The 18749-nt window shown below is 34.1% G+C and overlaps 1 protein-coding gene across 2 annotated transcripts; it reads left to right on the forward strand.

Annotated features, from left to right (window-relative positions):
- The first annotated feature begins 4348 nt into the window (after positions 1 to 4348).
- Positions 4349 to 16929, forward strand: LOC308634144 (small acidic protein). 2 transcript variants are annotated; one of them, XM_081267750.1, is made up of 5 exons: positions 4349 to 4562; positions 10338 to 10421; positions 13284 to 13344; positions 14810 to 14919; positions 15405 to 16929. In XM_081267750.1, exons 1-5 carry the CDS (start codon positions 4500 to 4502, stop codon positions 15636 to 15638), a joined length of 552 nt encoding a protein of 183 aa, XP_081123876.1. In that variant the 5' UTR covers positions 4349 to 4499; the 3' UTR covers positions 15639 to 16929. The 2 variants fall into 2 exon arrangements, with proteins under 2 accessions (XP_081123876.1, XP_081123877.1); XM_081267751.1 differs by lacking the exons at positions 4349 to 4562; positions 10338 to 10421 and having other exon boundaries at positions 13302 to 13344; positions 14794 to 14919.
- The last annotated feature ends 1820 nt before the right edge of the window (positions 16930 to 18749 follow it).

An 18749-nucleotide genomic window follows, 5' to 3' on the forward strand; every position in this document is an offset into this window, starting at 1 on the left:
TTTTTGGACATCACCTTCAAAGATGATTCATTATTTTTGACAAAGGAAAACATTAGTTTAAAAAATAAATATTTGGGCTGGGGTTATGGCTCAGTGGTAGAGCGCTTGCTTGCATGTGTGAGGCACTGGGTTCAAGCCTTAGCACCATGTAAATATAAATAAATAAAGTTATTATGTCCACTTACTGCTAAAAATTTTTTAAATAATAAATAAATATTTAAAAAGCAAATGTTATTTTATTATATTTCAGAACATCATATCGGTACTTTCTAAAAATCCATATACATGTATTTAATTACTTTTATCTTCATTATATAGGTAGATATTTTAAAGTATAATTTCCAAAATGATACAATCATTATTTTCATACAAACAGAACATGAGTTAAAATATTGTGTTGAATATTTTATTTAACTTATTCAGCAATAGCCAGGCAGAATGGCAGATGCTTGTAATCCCAGCTACTCAGGAGCTGAGACCCAAGGATCAAAAAAGTTCAAGGCCAGCCTAGGAAACTTAGTGAAACTTTGTCTCAAAATATAAAATAAAAAAGGCTGAATTTAGCTCAGTGGTAAAGCAACCCTGGGTTCAATACCCAAACCCCAAAGAAAACATTGAGGAAATCAGTAAGAAATTAAAGCCAATTCATTATAGAATTTGACTTACAGAGATTTAAATCCTCTACTAGACAAAACCCATTTGCATTGCCAAGAATAGGAATCATTTGCATTATTAGGGGCAAAACCCATATGCATACTTTTCATTTTTTAAAATTTAACTTTTATCTCTAGAGTAAAAGTAGTAAAAGTAAAGTAGCCTAGTAAATCAAAATAATCAAAAGTGCAAAAGAATGGAAGAAAATATTTGCCAACTCTCGATCTGAGAGGGGGTTCTTATCCAGGATATTTACGAAACTGTAGAAACTCAATAATACAAGGACAATAGATCCTAATAGACATTTCTCAAAAGAAGGCAAACAAATGGCCAACAGGTATATGAAAATATATTCAAAATAACAAAGCTAAATCCCTATCCCCCTTAACATCACTAATCATCAGGGTAATGCAATCAAAACCACAATGAGATTATCTCACTCTAGTAAAAATGGCTACTATCAAAATAACAAAAGATAACAAGTGTTGACAAGGATATGGAGAAAACTGAAGATGTGAAAAAAAGGGAATCTTTGCACACTGTTGGCATGAATGTAAATTAGTATAGCCATTATGGAAAACAGTATGGTAGTTCCTCATTAAAATGAAAAATAGAACTACCACATGATCCAGTAATCACCCAACTGGGTACAAACACAAGAAAATGAAATCAGTATGTCAAAGAGACATCTGTACTCCCATGTTTTCTGCAGAACTATACATGATAGCCAAGAAATGGAAACAATCTAAGGGTACAGCAATAGATGAATGGATAATGTGGCAGATATACACTTTAGAATATTATTCAGTCATAAAAAGGAATGAAATCCTGTCATTTTTGCACTAACATGAATAGAACTAAAGATCATTATGTTAAGTAAAATGAGTTAGGTACAGAAAGATAAGTATCACATGATTGCACTCATATATGGAATATAAAATAAGTTATCTCATAAAAGTTGAGAGTAGAATGGTGGTGTTACCAGAGGCTGGGGAGAGTACAGAGGAGAGGGAGAAATGGAGAGAGGCTGATCAATTGATACTAAGTTAAGGTTAGATAAGAGTAAGAAGTTTTGGTGTGCAATTACATAGTAGCTTGACTGTAAATGACCATAACAGTAAAAGAATGATTTTAAATGTTTTAACCCTAAAGAAATTTGAGGATATATGTCTAAAGAGAAAAAGCACATACTCATTTAGAATCAAAGGATCCCTGAAGAGTCCCCAGACATTCAGCATTCCCATAAAAGGTAACTGTTCCATCATTTTTGTCCATTTCAAAGTCTTTAACAAATTTTCCTGATATATTTTGCTAATAGGTAGACTGAGATCAAATCGTTACAATTAAATTTTAAATTTCTGAAAGGCAGAAAACATGGTGTTTCTTTCTTACGTTCCCTCTAGAAATATTCAGTAATGTTTTCTATATGTAATGTGTATTTATCACAATATTTGAGAAAGTACAGACTTTAGACAATCACTATTTACTGTGGCAGGCATTATGCTAGAAGCTACAGAAATAAAAAAATGGAACTGGAATAGTCTCAATCCCAAGAGATAGTATTTTAATAATTCAACTTGTGACAGTATCTTCTCGTTTTTACAAAACAAAGACCATTGCTGAGTTTCTATTCCACATACTTCTTCTTTTTAAATTTGTTCTAATTAGTTATACATGACAGCAGAATGCATTTTTTCATTGTATACAAGTGGAGCACAACTTTTCATTTCTCTGGTTGTACACGATGTAGATTCTCACCATTTGTGCAATCATACCTGTACCTCTGTTCCATATACTTCTATTACTGTATAATTTCATCTTTAACAATAGCTTTCTGAATACAGTAAAATCTGATCAAATGATCCAGTCTTTATTCCCTATGTTACTTTTTGGCTTGTGATTTTGCTTTATAGAAATTTGAAGACTTAGCCATCCAGGTGCCAATAATTCTGATAAGTAAATATTGCTAGTTCATTAAATCTTCTCTGGACTTTCACCAATTAGTAAAGTTAGAATTATTATGTAACTACAAACCTTATTTACAGTTCTTTCTATTTTAGAATTCTTTTTAGCAGCCTAAAGTAGCTATTCAGCCATCTCATTTTATTGGTAATGTAACTGAATTCTAAATGGCATATATTCGTTTGCCAAACCCATTGGAGGTGAACTGTAGGTCATCCTACAAAGCTCTGTAACTTAAATGTAGTATTATTCTAATTTCATTTGTAGAACATTAGTAGAATTACAGAGTTAGTGAGCAAAATATTTTAATTCTGCCACAGATCAAGCAACCACTTCCAAAAAAAAAAAATGCTTTTTCTCCTCAGGGGTTTATTCTTATCACAGAAATAATAGATTAAGTAGCTCTCTTAGTTATAAAATGTGGCCGTGAAATCTTTTTTATTATCCTACTTATTATTATGTTATTCCTATGTTTCCAACATAAAGAAAAAAGAATCTGCATCTTTGTATAAATTACTGTCTTCCACTGGGTTCAGTGATCATCTGAAATCTAGGAAAGTAATAATAGTTCTATGCAGGCAAACAAGAGTGGTTGCTGAATTCAGAAGCTAATAGGTTTTGTTTCACAAACTGCTCTCAGTACAGAAACTCACACTTAATATGTACTGTCGTACCTCTTACTGATATTTGCTTTAAAAAAAGATCAATTTTTTGATTGAGATCAGAAAGCTTCATAAACTAAGGATCCTGACACAATGTTAGGTTCAGGCACGGTTAAACATTCGGACACCTTAATATTGCAGGAGTTAGTTTCCAGTATTGAAACAAAACCTTTAGATATTTAGAGATTTTGGAGTAGGCAGTGGAGAGGGGATATGGGGTTGGGCCCACAAATGGGTACTGGAGTTTCTTTGGGATGATGAAATGTCTTGGGACTAGGTAGATGTGAGAGTTGCAGAAGGGTTTAAGGTACTAAAGACCATTGGATTGTATACTTTAATATGGTTAATTTTATGTTTTGTGAAATTCACCCTAATTTAAAAAATATTTTTTAAAGAAAAAAGAAAAAAAGAGGATTCTAGTGGAGACAGACTTGATGAAAACTTCAACCAGTATAAGGACTATAGACCACAGCAAGTCGGACTGGAGCATTCAGTCTAAGGCTAACCACACAGCCTTGTGGAAAGCGGTCCGGAATTCCCTCAGGTGGATCTGCTTCAATAATGGCCAGTTAACCAGCATTCAATATCAAATTGAATTCACTTCGGTCTGAGGAAAATGGCAAGACATTCGTGTGAATCTCCTAAAAGCCTGTTATGGGCAACTGAGAACACATACCAGGGTGGGAATGGAAGAAGCCATTTTTAAAAATGTTTTTTACCCTGGGTATTCAATTGACCTCAAGCATTACATTTAAACCTAGGTGCTTAACTATGAGGGATGCATTTGCCCGGGTGGCAACGTCTCAGTGAAATGCGAAAACCTACTAGGCCTCTTTCGGTAGGACGAATCTCTCTCTTCGAAGCTCACCACTATACCCTTCCGCGGGAAAGCTCCCTCCACAAGCCGAAGAAGGAGGAGCCTACGAGGGCACTCCCGCCACACAGCACGAGCTGGCCGCTGTGCCTCCTGGGAATTGTAGTTTTAATCACACACTTATCTCTTATTGAGGCCAGTATGGAATGAAGCCGGAAACTACAACTCCCAGGGTGCCTCGGACCGGCGAGCGGCCGCCGCGGTGACGACTGTGGCGGAGAAGGCCCGGAGGGGCTCTGCGTTCTGGAGTGGCGCTGCTTGGGCCGGTGGCAGATTGCGGGCTGCTGGTGTCGGGCTGAGGAGAACCGCGAGTGTTTTGGACATTTCGCGTCGGGATCCGCGCAACGATGAGCGCTGCCAGGGAGTCTCACCCTCACGGGGTGAAGCGTTCAGCCTCCCCAGACGACGATGTAAATAACAATGGCGGAGTGGGTGAGGGTTGAGGCCTACCGAAGGCTGGGGTAGGCCGGGAAGGGTGGACGTAGGGGGAAGAAGCGCCTGAAGTGGCTCTGAGGGGGAAGGCCAGTGGGGGGAATCACGAATTACTGGGAAGTGTCTTCCTTTCTTGATACGGATCGGAAGGTTTGAAGAGGGCCACATGCTGAGAGCCAGGTACCTGCGTAGAAAGGGCGATTGAGGAAGGAAATCCTGATAGGATCGAGAAGTGAAAGAGCTTAGTCAAGGGATCGTCATTTGCGTGTTGGATGGTTGATGAAGCTGATTTCATTGGCCTTTTTATTCACGGTAGAGACGGCAAAAACGTCCCTGTTGTTAGGTTTGAAATGTTCCTATGATAATGGCGAAATGTTCGTGCACATTTGAACACTTTCTCCGACCCGGAGTATTTTTGCAGTCTACTGTTGATGGTTATCTTTAATGTACTCGTAAAAGTGAACAGCTGCATTGAACCGAAAAAATTGTACCAGGGACGTAATTTGGTACCGATATTTGGTAAAGTGGTGAGGTCTGAGACAGTGAGACCCAGAAGCCCATTTTGATAGCATACCTTGTTCTTTCTTCGCCTTACCCCCAAACCTTTTCCTTATCAGTTTAAGTAACAAAAATAATAGTTCTGTAAAGTAACTCATTAAATATTGACTTCTAAGCTAGGTCTTGGGAATTAAAAGATGTAAGTGTGGTGCTTACGTTAAGCTCTTTTGCATATTTGGCCTAGCTCTAGCGCAATGTGATGGAAACTGCAGGTAACCAGTACTTGTAAAAAATTGTCCTTCATAGAATGAATAAAGGCCTTGGGAACACTGATAGGAAAATTATTGGGAAGGGGTCATGGAGAGGTCATCTTTAAAGACCATGGAAGGACATTTTTTTCCTCCAGTTATTGTTTAAAGCACTGTCAATTTCTGAATGTGTAGTTATTTTCAGTAATGCAGTTAAGTGCCTTTCACAATATCTTTGAACCACACTGGCTCAATACTATTTTGTGCTCAATGAGATGGTGCTAAGACCCACCTCTCTATGGGTGGAAGATGGGATGTGGACACAAATAGTAAGAATCTTTAAGGAAATTTATTTTTAGCTCTGCAGAAAGATTAGTAATCATTGGAGATTTGGGAATGATGGTTATACACATGCTTAGGTTTATTCATATCCCCTATTGTCCCTGCAACTGACATTGAGATTTTTTTCTTGTTAATATTGTAATTAAATATTTGTCATCAGTTTGTACAGGTCTTTTTAACTAACTTGGCTGTAATTTTAAAGGTTACCATATTGTTTTTCTCCTCATATTTAACTGTGACTCAATTGCTAGGATATCAGATTTCCTAAATTCAGAAATAAACAGTCTTTTAAACTTGACCAAAAAACTGCAGGTAATGTTATGTATTTAGCAGAAAGTTAAAGGGATATTTATTGAGTCTCTACAGCTTCTGATAACATCAATTTAAACTAGAAGATTTTTAATACCTTTTCCAATCCTATAAGCATCCCTATCTCAAAAAAGAAAAAGGACTAGGGTCCTAGCTCAGTGGTAAATAGCCCCTGGGTTCAAACCTCAGTACCCTCCCCTGTCCAAAAAAGGAGATGGTTATGGTTCAAGATTAGGATTTGGGGGCTGGGGTTGTAGCTCACCTGTAGAGCGTTTGCCTGGCATTCGTGAGACCCTGGGTTCGATCCTCAGCAACTAAAAAAAAAAAAAAAAAAAAAAGATTAGGATTTGGAAGCATCAAGTAAAGTATTATTCTAAAAATGATTATGTTGCTAATGTTACAGTACAGTGACCTGTACCTCTTTCATGAGATTTTTATTATTTTTACTGGTAATTGGGAGTTATCCTTAAGTACTTGTTTTAAAAATACTTGTTAAATCACATATTTTTAAACTAGACTTCAAAACTGTAGAAAATCAATTATAATTTGTAGTTGGTCAGCAGTTTCTAATGAGCAGCTACTTCTTGTAAAAAAAATAAGTCTTTTTGCCCACTGATGTCACATAATTGGGAGTAATAGAACATTTAAGAGATATTAAAATAGATATTAAATCAGACTACAACTCTAGGAAAATGCTAACAGTGTATAGTCACTAAGATATATATTGAGGAAAATTGACTGCATAGTAAAGAATATTAAGGATGATGGCAACTGAAAGGTTCCATCAGTTTGGTTGGAATGGAGACATGAAAACTACTTATAGGGAGTGGGGAGGTTCATTTGAGTAACTGGTGGAGAACCTCTAGAAATGTTATTAGACACCCGTGTGCTTTTTCAAATGTAGCACTTCAGCAAGGTACTTGTTAAACTTTGAAAGAAAGAACCGGAAAACTTAATGATATTATCTTTAAATTAGGATTAGTTGTTGTAGGTAATAGGGTTATTTATGTAAAAACACTGTAAAGCTGTTGCCTTTTGGTGGGGAATGTTGGTGCTAGGCATTGAACCCAGGACCTCAAGCGTGCTAAGCACCACTTACTGCAGAGCTGCAGCCCCAACCTTTGTTTGCTCTTTCAGTAGAAATAGAAGATCAGGAAAGTTGGTTTTTAGACCATTGTTTTTAACTTAATTCTCTACATTTTGTTCATAGACTACCTTCAATGTGCAGTTTTAATTTGGTCATGTACAGTATGGTGTGAAAAAAGCAGAGGACTTAGGGCCAGAGAACTGAAACAAATCACCTGGCTCTCTGAACCTCAGTGTCCTTATTTGTTAAATGAACTGTTATGAGGGGATTTTGAGAGACTGTAAGTGAAAAGCTATTCATAGATTATAAAACTTTCCAGGTTGAGTTTCCCTTGTGCTTAAGGCCAGATTATTTTAATTTTGAAATATATACATATGTATATGTAAATATGTATGTATGTGTATCTTGGGGATAGGCCCCACATTTAAACAGGAAATTAATTTGTTTCATGTGCATCTTATAGCCTGAAGGTAATTTTATACAATATTTTTAGGTGCTTCTACATTTTGATTGTGACCTGAACAGAAGATCAGATGTGGAATTTTCCACTTGTGGTGTCATGTTAGTGATCAAAATGTTTTGGAATTTTAGAGCTTTTCAGATTAAGGATGCTCAAGCTGTATGCAGTTCTTAGGTGTTATATTCTTAAGACAGTGTCTTAAAAGAGGTCTGTTTTTGTAGATCAGGAAATAAAATGAAATTAAATTTTATATCTAGGCTCACAGAGTAAATGATATAATGCAGCTGAAATCCAAAGCATCATTAGTACCTTTTAAAAAAATTTTAAACCATATTGAACCAGAAATAGTTAAGACCAAATGGCCTATAAAAAGATATGAGCAATCAGATGGAAAGAAGTAGAGATTTGTAACTTAGGTAGCCAAAATTATGAGAACATGTAATCCCTTCCACCAGAAAGAATTTAGAAGAACCACAGTGGGTCCAGTGTGTTACAAATGCTTTAACCCTAATATGCCCAGAAGTAATTCTCATTGTTTTTATATTCTTTTATACTTTTATGAATAATTTTCAGAAGAAAGAATAAAGAGGTAGTGAAAGGGGCCCTATTCAAAATTTTAATACAAATTTAACAATAGCAAACCTAAATTTCTCTTCTATGTTTTTCTGATTTTTAAATTTTTTTTTTCAGTTGTTCATGGACTTTTATTTTATTCATTTATTTATATGCGGTGCTGAGAATTGAACCCAGTGCCTCACACATGCTAGTCAAGTACTCTACCACTGAGCCACAACCCCAGCCCCATTTTTCTGATTTTAATAGTGTAAATACACAAGAGTTCACATTCTCTGAATACAGCTAATTGCTCATCAGCTGTTGTGTGTGAACCTGGAACATACAATTTAAGATTTAATGTTTATTTCTAAAAGCTTTTAGCTTTATCCTTACTTCTCATTCTTTTATTGGCAACATCCGACTAATAACACTTGAATTTTTTTTGAAATTTTGATTACTTAAAATTCTGTTGAGCAGGGGTTTATTGTCTTTGCTCCTTAATTACAGAACATTTCCATTTTAGACTATAACTCAATTAGAGTGATCAATGGATGGCTTTTTTCCTAAATCTTTTCTTTCATTCACGTTTGTATATACACCTACATTCAGCCTTTGTTTACTTACAAACACAACCAATTAAATTTTGGTCCACAAACATCATAAAAGATTAAATAAAGATCACACATCCTTTTTGAAAAATGAGATGATCCAAACTCTTATTGCAGAATATGGCAAGGTAAAGTTCTTCCTGTTGAATGACCCTCTGGATGCGTGTACCATTATTTCTTCATTTGTCCTTGTTTTGTTGTTGCTGTTTTTCTTTGTCTCACATCTCTTGATTTGGAGAACAAAGTCTAGTATTTCATCAACAAAGAACTCATAGTCTTGAGATTTTTGCACATAGTGAATTTCATCTTCATTTTTAGTTTATAGTTGTATTGCCTATCATTTTGCATTTGCCTGTATTTTGTTTATTTATTTATTTATTTATTTTTGTTCTAATCATGGTAAATTGCCTTCTGTCAGTTTTCCTCTCCTTGCCATTATGGGTGGAAAAGGAACAATTCTGAATTCTCATCTGAGTACAATGAATTCTAAAAGCAGACTACAGAGACATGATGACTTCTTGAAAGATGATGATGCAGTACTTTGGACACAATGAGAAAAGCCTTCCACAATTATTCTTGTTTCTTATTATTATTATTTAAGTCATTTTAACTTTGGGGGGAATAATTGATGAATTGCAATAAAATGATTCTTAACCTTAATTTTAAGATAAAGGGAAAAACAGGGCTGGGGCTGGGGCTTAGTGGTAGAGTACTTGCCTGGCATGTGTGAGGCACTGGGTTTGATTCTCAGCACCACATATAAATAAATAAAGGTCTATCAACAACTAAAAAAAAAAATTAAAAAGAATTGTCGCTGAGGAAAATTATCTCTTAACAAAGGGCGGGGGGAACAGTCATTAGAATTCCATGATATGTTTTAGGTTTATAAAATGATTTAGTGGGCCCATTGATAATGCAAGGTAGAATTAGTTTTTAGTCTGTTCTTTTAAAAAAAGAAGTAAATTTTCTTTGTTCTTTGGAAAATCTTAAAGAATAAAAGTGATAATATCTCAATTCTAACTAATAATAACTGCTCAAAAGAAACTGAAAAAATTAGGTCCAATGAATCCTGATTAGCATATCACTAAAGCCAGAATTTTTAAATTTTCAACTAAAAATTGTTGCAGCCTTTTGGGTTCAAAATACTAGATGCTCTAAGCCCCTCCAGGGTTCTAGGGAAGTAGGTATCAAATGTGATCTTCCCATCAAAGGCATTACTTGAGAATTTGTTAGAAATTCCCTAGAGGGTGGGGACATAGCTCAGTAGTAGAGTGCTTGCCTAGCATGCACAAGGCCCAGGGTTCATACCCCAGTACCTCAGGAAGAAAGAAATTCCCTACCACAGACTTACTGAATCTGAAACTCTGAGGGTATAGAACAGCAATCTCTTAACAAGTCCTTTGGGTGATTCTGATATATGTAAACTTTTGAAACTGAGAGCTCCGGCTGCAAAAGAAGAACTCAGCTCAGATGAAATAAAAAAGGAGCATATTTAAATTCAAATGTGACGTATGTCCTTAACTTTCCAAGCATGAACGACTATAGCTATTTATAGTTAAAATTGACGGCAGGGGAGACTTAGAGACTTTAAATTTTTTAATTCTTCTTTTTATGCTAGAAAAATAATCAACTAATTTCTTTTCTAGCTTGGATCTAGCAATTGGGAGGCAGCAGACTTGGGCAATGAAGAGAGAAAACAAAAATTCTTGAGACTTATGGGTGCAGGCAAAGTAAGTATCACATGGTATGCCTTTTTTATCTTTTCTGTGAAAATGCCTTTTTTTTTTTTTTTTTGGTATATGTTAAGTAAGAAGGACTGAATACACTTTGTTCCCATTTACCTGTTTTGCATGATTACTTTTGGCTTCGGAAAAGAAACCCAGCCTAATCAAGCACTTAAAATTTATAATAATTCTGAAACCACTTCCAGAATTCTCAGTGCTTCTGGCAGTATGGTTGGAGACTTCATAGAGAAAATGTTGTTTTCAGGAGATTCAAGCCAGAGGAGAAAGGAAATGTAAAAGTTTATGATTTGTTATCTTTTGGCCTGATGGTTTTAACAGAAGGTATTTCTGAACAGGTTATCTGGAACCTATGTGAAAAGTCTTTTATATTTCATAGCTGTCTCCAACTAGTGGTAGTAGCCACAACATTTTACTTGTTTAGTTTTGTGGGGGTTTTTTGTTTTGTTTTGTTTTGTTTTTGCATATGTGTATAGTATTGGGGATTGAATCCAGGCACTACGCTGTACCACTGAGGTACCTCCCAGCTAATTTTTTTAAATTTTACTTTGTGACAGAATTTCACTAAAGTTGCTGAGACTAGTCTTAATCTTGAGGTCTTCCTGCCTCAGCCACCTCAGTAGCCTGGATTACAGGTGTACACCATTGCCCCAAACAAGATGTTCAATATATTTTATTCAGTTTAATGAACATAATAGAAGGTATAAAATATGGATACCAAGAAAATGTCACCTATTGCAAAACCTTTTTTTTCCTAGCAATATATTTTTACGAGTAAATACTGTGGTCTCTAAACATTTGTTTTTTATTAGCAGGTAAACTAACTTTATGATATTTATAGTTTGTAGTCTTCCTACAAACTAAATTTGAAAGAAACAGAAAAACATTTTTTTTCTTTTTAAGGTACCTTAAACGAAATTCAGCCCTCATTTTGTCATACAAAAGAATACATTCATGTATTTTACCAATAATTATTGATTACCCACTACCTGCTAGGCACTGTATTAGATTCTGTGGGTCACAAATCAATAAGACATGTTTGGAGTCATTACAAAATAGAAGAAACTGGATAATAATAACAATACAGAATTATAATTGCCATGAGAGAGCCGTACACATGCTACTGTGGAGTCATGGATAAGGATAGCTGAGTCTGGCTTAGCAGTACAAGACAGCTTCCGAGAAATAGAATTGATCTATATCTGAAAGGATGAAAAGGAGTAAGCCAGACTGCATCAGTTGTTTTGGGGATAGGGAGAAGTCATGTAAAACATGAAGACCTATATATAGGAAGAATTTATGTAATATCTCATAACTCCAGATTTCCCAGTAATTTTTAGCTTGTCATATAATCTGTAGCTTGAGTTTCTCTTGTTTCATGCAAATAAAACCTTTGTTATGATTTATTAAGTAAGTAATAGATTAGGGGGCTCTCTTACCATGAGATATTCCTGGGGCATCAGAAATGGTGGAAAAGTTAACTCTTCTGGTACTTAGAACATTGTAACATAAAATTTTGAAAATTTAGCTATTAGTAAATAGGCTCTTTATCATACGTTAAATTCTTTGTTGTAGCAGCTAGGAATGCAACCTAGTGGTAAGTCACATATTCAGCATGTGCAAGGTCCAGGGTTCAGTCCTCAACACCAAAACACAAAATAGCACAAAAAGTTTTTTGCTGTAGAAGCCAAGATTATATTCCTGGTCTTCATATGAACTGTTTAGATATTCTGTTTTATGGCTACAAAATACATTCTTCATAGTAGCCAGCTAGCATGAACACTCTTTTGGTCATAGGAAGAACCAGTTGATAAAGTATGAACAGATAAGTACAATACTGTCATCATCCTAGAATAAGTTGATGCCATTATATTTATATTCAAACCTGTCAATGGGATATCTGTTTTGCAATCTACAGCAGCAGCACATTAAATCACTGATTTGTTTAAATGTAGATGGCATATAAGGTAATAGTGTTAATGCCTGAAGCTTTTTAGTGTTATCATCTTTTTGTGTGAATATGTCTTGCCATTGTTTCACAATAGGAAGGCTCCTTACTATATCTTCACAGAAGATTGGTTTGAGATTGCTTTACAAAGTTCCCTTTAATCATTTATTATATGTATTTCAGTGAATAATTTATTTTTTGATCTTATGAAACTAAATATAAACCACAGAGTAGATTGGATTAAGATTAAGTCTATAACTTTGAATCAAATTGTTTTTATACTTTCTAGTATTAGTATTAGATTGTTTTAGATTCTGTTCTTTTTTGATGGGTTGAGATTAGGAGTTTCTTATAGCCTAATAGCAAAGAGTTTTTTGTGATATATTGTAAACAGTAATGATTATTTTAATTTTTTGTATTTAAAAAATCTGTTACTTTGTACATTCTAAGTCTGTTCATTGTTTCATATTTCTTTACCTAGATAGACTCTGCTGTCTTACCATGAGATATTCCTGGGGCATCAGAAATGGTGGTGGAAAAGTTAAATCTACTCATTTACTGGACTTTTAAGACTGAATTTTCTAGTTATCTATCCATGTCACTTAAAATTTCAACCCGATCTCTACTCCTACTTTATACTCTTTCCCCTTATTTTGCTCTGCTTTATTTTAATAACACTACCTTCTCTACTGTGATTTGCTATTGATTACATTTGTCCATCTCCCTTACCCATCCCTTACCCATGCCAGAATGTAAGTTGCATAAAGGCAGAGTTGTGAATTTATTCCTTTGGCTCTACTATATCCCAGAAGCCTGGATTAGTTTTCATTACATAATGGACATTCAATAATTATGCTAAATTAGAAGACTCAAATTCTAATGTATTTGCTACTTTCTTATAGAAAGAACATACTGGTCGTCTTGTCATAGGAGATCATAAATCAACATCTCACTTTCGAACAGGTAAGAAAGTCAAATAATTAGAATGGAGGTGCTAAATTTGGTGTATGAAACAATTGTACATATTTTGGGATACTATTAACCTCTGTACATAGTTCTGTTAAAATTGAAATAGTAGAATTGCAAATGTATGTATATTACATGAAAACATGTCCCCTGTTTCATGTAAAGTATAAAATATGGGTTTTGCTTTAAAAGATAAGAGTACATATCATATATATAAATAGTCTAACCAAGAAATTAACCTTTTTCTGTTTTCATTTTTACTGATTAAGAATATATATTTTACTTGTATTGAGATTTTTATACCTAATCTTGCCAACTGTGATACGTATAGAATTCTTTTTCATTGTATCAGTTACTTACCATATAATGTATAGTTGGCATATATTACTGCTTTTGAGCTTATTTACTAAGTTCTGTCCTGAAATCTTTGAAGAATATACATTAATTGCAGTCTGAAGAAATAAACTTTTTTTTTCTTTTTTACTACTGAGGGAAACTTAATAAAAACTGAATTTGAATTTCGCTTGTTGAAAAGTAAAATTTTCAACTGTTTAAAATTGATCCTATTCTCCATTGGATCAATTTGTCTCTCATTGGATCATTGTCTCCATGGACATTATTAACAATGCATCATAACCTAGATTAAACTCAATTTTTTAAATCATTTAAGTTAATTTTATAGGTCTAATATATAGCACATTAGAAATTAATGGGTCTTTCATTTTTCTGATAAACAGTTGTCAAATTGATTTACTTTGCTACATAAGGCAAAAAAAAGAGCTTTGCAGAAAGAAAAAATATTTTAACTGCTGCATTTACTCTTAAAACTGGGAACTTAATGAATAAAAACAATGCAGAGCCCTACCATTTGAAGAAAACCTGAAATTCCTCTTATATTGATAAAACATGGCAAAGGAAATGCCATGGTAACATTCCCTTTCTTGGGCGGTAAGTTTGTTTATAGTTGTTTAGTATCCTGCTGCATAAATGAATTACAACAGAATTACATAAAATAAATATACAAATATCACATAATAATAATTTTTAAGTTTATGTTGCTTCAGTTAGCTGATAAGCAAAGACAGGCATAAAGGAGAACCATTCAGAGGTCATTTTTATATATTCATTCTCTGAATATAATTGTTTGCCTTTTAACTTTCTTTAAAAAATAGATGGGATGCTTTTGTTTGATGGAGATTTTTGTTTTGTTTTGTTTTAGGTGACTTAGAGAAAACTTTCAGAATAGTCATTATATATTTCTGTAATTCAGAGGGCTAATTACTAATAACTAATCATAAATACATCTTTCAGTTATAGAAACCTATCCACAAAATTCATTATAAAATTAGTCACAGAGTATTCAGCTCTGAATATAATGGCATCTGTATTATGGGGTTTTTTTTGTAATCAGATGTTTTTATTAATTTGACTGAAACATAACCAAAGTACAATGGACATGCAGGGGAAGAAGACAAGAAAATTAATGAAGAACTGGAGTCTCAATATCAACAAAGTATGGACAGTAAATTATCAGGAAGATATCGACGACATTGTGGACTTGGCTTCAGTGAGGTAGTGATTAACTTGTTTTCATTGATTGGGAAGATAATTTCAATTTGATATCATTTGTTTCTGTTGGATTACACTAGCAACCAAGTATCCTAATGTAGATAGCTTTCTTTGTACAGATATTTAAAATATTATTACCCAACCATGTTTAACACTTTAAATGTATTTTCCAATAGTGGCTTAAACATACACAAGTTAGACCAAATATTTTATATAAGGGTTTACAAGAGTTCTTTCTCAATTGTTGCTTAGGTGAGCTCTTTTTTGTTATGAGTTAATTTATTATGAGTTAATGTATAACTGGTTGTTCCACAAAATATAACATGTAAATATATGTATGCATAATATAATATGCAAAACATTGGTAACTGATTTCCACATAAACATCAATGGTTAATTTACCCTACTAAGAGTCTTTCCCATTTTTTATGCTGCCTATCCCAGTTTTGATGCTGGTTTTACAAAGAACCTCTTAATTGATGTTTTAGGTAGAAGATCATGATGGAGAAGGTGATGTGGCTGGGGATGATGAAGACGATGATGATGATTCACCTGATCCTGAAAGTCCAGATGATTCTGAAAGTGACTCAGAATCAGAAAAAGAAGAATCTGCTGAAGAACTCCAAGCTACTGAGCACCCTGATGAAGTGGAAGATCCCAAAAACAAAAAAGATGCAAAAAGCAATTATAAAATGATGTTTGTTAAATCCAGTGGTTCATAACTCCCAAACACTTAGTCTTTGTATTAAAAGTAAGCCTTATTGTTATAATGCACAGTGGAGGACTGCTTATAAAGCACAGACCTTTGTATTATAATTTTTAAAAAGGCCCTTTTAAATAATTACAAAGTGTTTGCTTTCAAATGCCATTCGTTACACTTTTATGGGCATGACTATAACCATTTTGTAAAGAGTAAGAGTTGTATAAAATAAATAAATACAGTACTCAACTTCCTTTCATATTAGTATCATCAGCCCTTTAACCTCACCTTTTACCCCTTCTGATGCATTGTGGGGAAGACACTTTTGTGTTTGGTAGCTATTTCATCCTTGTTTTTGTTCCTTCATATTTTTCTCTCATAAAAATTTGATACTGTGATGTGTTCATGAGAAATATTCCTAAACTATAGTTTGTTAAAGTAGAATTATTCATCATGGATATTTCTGCTGCCAATCACAATCTAAATTATTGTTGGCAAAAGATTAGCTATTTAGTTTACTCTTACCGATTCAGTTCTGCTCTTTTGGACCAAAACAGCATGAGAGCAAGTACGTTAATCAAAGTCCCAAGTTTTCAGTTCTATATAGGATGATGGGACATATTGGGTTAACATCTGTTGGGTGGGAATTCAACTGACATACATTTGGAATGTATAATCCCAGCCTTTATAATAATTTGGATTACATTGTATGTTGGGTTTTTGATAAAATTTGGCTAAATTTTTACAAATGAAATTATTTCTCTGATCATTTAGTCCTATCTATTTAGAAATATGTTAAACTGGATTTTTTTTTTTTAAGCAACATGTGACCAAAGTTCATTTTTTTCTCCTTAAGGTCTAAATAAAGAGAAAGCAGTTTCCCATATTTGGTTGTGATACCTTTGTCCTCGTTGTCTAAAAATGAGGAACGGGCTTATTGACTAAGAATCTGAAACAAGAAATTCTCTTCATTTTATCCCAGTGCTGTTACTCGATTGTTTAATTACTAAAAGAGGTATTAGTTTCTAATTTTATTGATTCTGTTGGAGTGAGATTAGAATAATCTGTGGTTATGTGGTTGATTTGTACAATGGATTAACATGCGTTATGGGTTAGTCAGTGGATCTGAATAATTGTTTCCAGTGTTTCCAAGTAACAGGTTCAAAGATGTGAGCCAAACCTGTTTGTGAAAGCTAAAAATTTTATATCTAGTTAACTTAAGTATGTATTTGATCGTTTTTCCCCCAAGTACTCTATCATTTTGTAATTTAGAATGTGCTAGAGTGCAGCAACTAAAACAGGTGATTTCCGGTTATAGACTGTGTCTTGCAATATTTTTCATATATCTGGCTCCTAAAGTATGTTTTTTGTTTGTTTGTTTTATACTTTTTTTAACTTCTTGTGTTGTTTGAAAAGTGCCACCCTACATATTTAAAATAATGAATTTAAGTGACAGTCAATATGTATGACATTTAACATACTTGGTTTATAGAAGTTTGGCTTTATTCAACTATTTTAATAAGAATGAGAGAGACCTGTGTTACATTCTAAAAAGTAAGCATTTTCATTAATTCATGGTTTAAACATGCTGGGTTGCTTATGAGTCTTGGTTCTGATGTAAACAGAAGCATCTTCTGAAATAATTACACTGGAAAATCATTTTCATATTTCTTCATCTCCACAGAGAAATTCTGATTTCAGCTCATGTGTTATTGGGCACTAACAATTCACGGTTAGAGTAAATTTAGGTCTGTTGGTTCATGTGTCCTGGCAGTACATTAAACATAATAGCTGTCTTTTTAAAAGCATAAACATTATGGATTTTTTTTAACTCAGATTGGAAGAAATATATTAAAAGAAGATGGATGTTATGTAATCTTTCTACCTCTGCTAAAGAAAAAAAAAATCAGGAGGGAAAACATTACTTTTGTACAGTGAACACTATTGAAAAGTTTCAGGGCAACTTTTTCCATGTCTTTGATAATTTCATACCTGAAATGCACTTCTCCCAAATTTGCCTATCAAATATTTACATGTACCAATAATCTAATAAGCCTTTTTATTGAAAATGCTTTCAATAACAGATTCCAATGTTATTTGTTATTAGGGAAAAGTTTCAAATATTTTTAAAATCTGGGAAAACAAGGTACAGAAAAAACCTGGGAATGATTAAGGTATAATTTGAAAACAGGTCACATTCAGCTCTATTCTTTACACCTGTTCATGTCAAGTCAATTCTCCCTAAGGGTTTAAAAACCTTTATTCTGAAACTTATGGCCCACCCCCCTGTCCCATACACTTCATGTGTCCTTGGCTCTGTAGTGCAGATTCTTATGTAGAAATTCCCTAATCCTCTACCTTGGTGTAACTAACCTCTAGCCTGACTTCATGTCTGGGTCTCCATTCCTCATAAATAAATTGAGGATAGCAGTGTGACCACCTCCTATAGTTAATGTAAGTAAAAAGTTATGTGCACAAGTAGGTAATGTGATTAATAAATGCAAGCAACTGTAAAATCCTTTGTATCTTATGAACCCAGTACTTTTGATTGTCTTTTGAGTCTTAGACCTCTTCTTTAACCTATTAGTGTTTTGTGGTCTGAAGATCAAATCCAGAGTCTTGTGCATGCTAAACAAGCAGTCCACCACTGAGCCAGCCACATCCCCAGCCCACTATTGTTTGTTTTTGTCAGCATTTGCACGTGTTTTACATGTTTTTTAGAAGTTTGCTCCCAGGTACCACACCATGTGCTTCAGTCTGATCCTCTCCACCTTTTGTATACAATTTTAATATCTTGTTTCTCTTACTGTCTAGACTTCTATCCCCTCCCTCAGTCCACTCCAATGGGACTTCTACCCACCTTTGACACACCACATTGAAAAATTTTCATCAAAAGTTCTTGTTTTCCTAAAACTTTTCTTGACTCAGCAGTTCTTGCCATTGTTAACAGTCTTCTCTGTGGAATATTCATACTCCCACTGTATATGAAGGGGTTCAACACAATTTCCCAGTCCTGTGCATTTACATGTACTTGTGCTAAAATTATTTCCTTTAAAACCAGTCTTTCACTGGAGAAGTCAACCTAATTGTTTAATAGTCCCAAGGAGTACAATCTTTTAAGGATCCAAAGGAA

This window comes from Spermophilus citellus (assembly GCF_964194105.1).
Source record: "Spermophilus citellus genome assembly, chromosome: 2".
NCBI classification, from domain to species: Eukaryota; Metazoa; Chordata; class Mammalia; order Rodentia; family Sciuridae; genus Spermophilus; species Spermophilus citellus.

Excerpts from the sequence above, each read along its gene's own strand:
- LOC308634144 (XM_081267750.1), top strand. The coding sequence starts at position 4,500 with ATGAGCGCTGCCAGGGAGTCTCACCCTCACGGGGTGAAGCGTTCAGCC. Across the intron at positions 10,422-13,283 it reads GACTTATGGGTGCAGGCAAA|AAAGAACATACTGGTCGTCT; the intron begins GTAAGTATCACA and ends ACTTTCTTATAG. Across the intron at positions 14,920-15,404 it reads GTGGACTTGGCTTCAGTGAG|GTAGAAGATCATGATGGAGA; the intron begins GTAGTGATTAAC and ends TTGATGTTTTAG.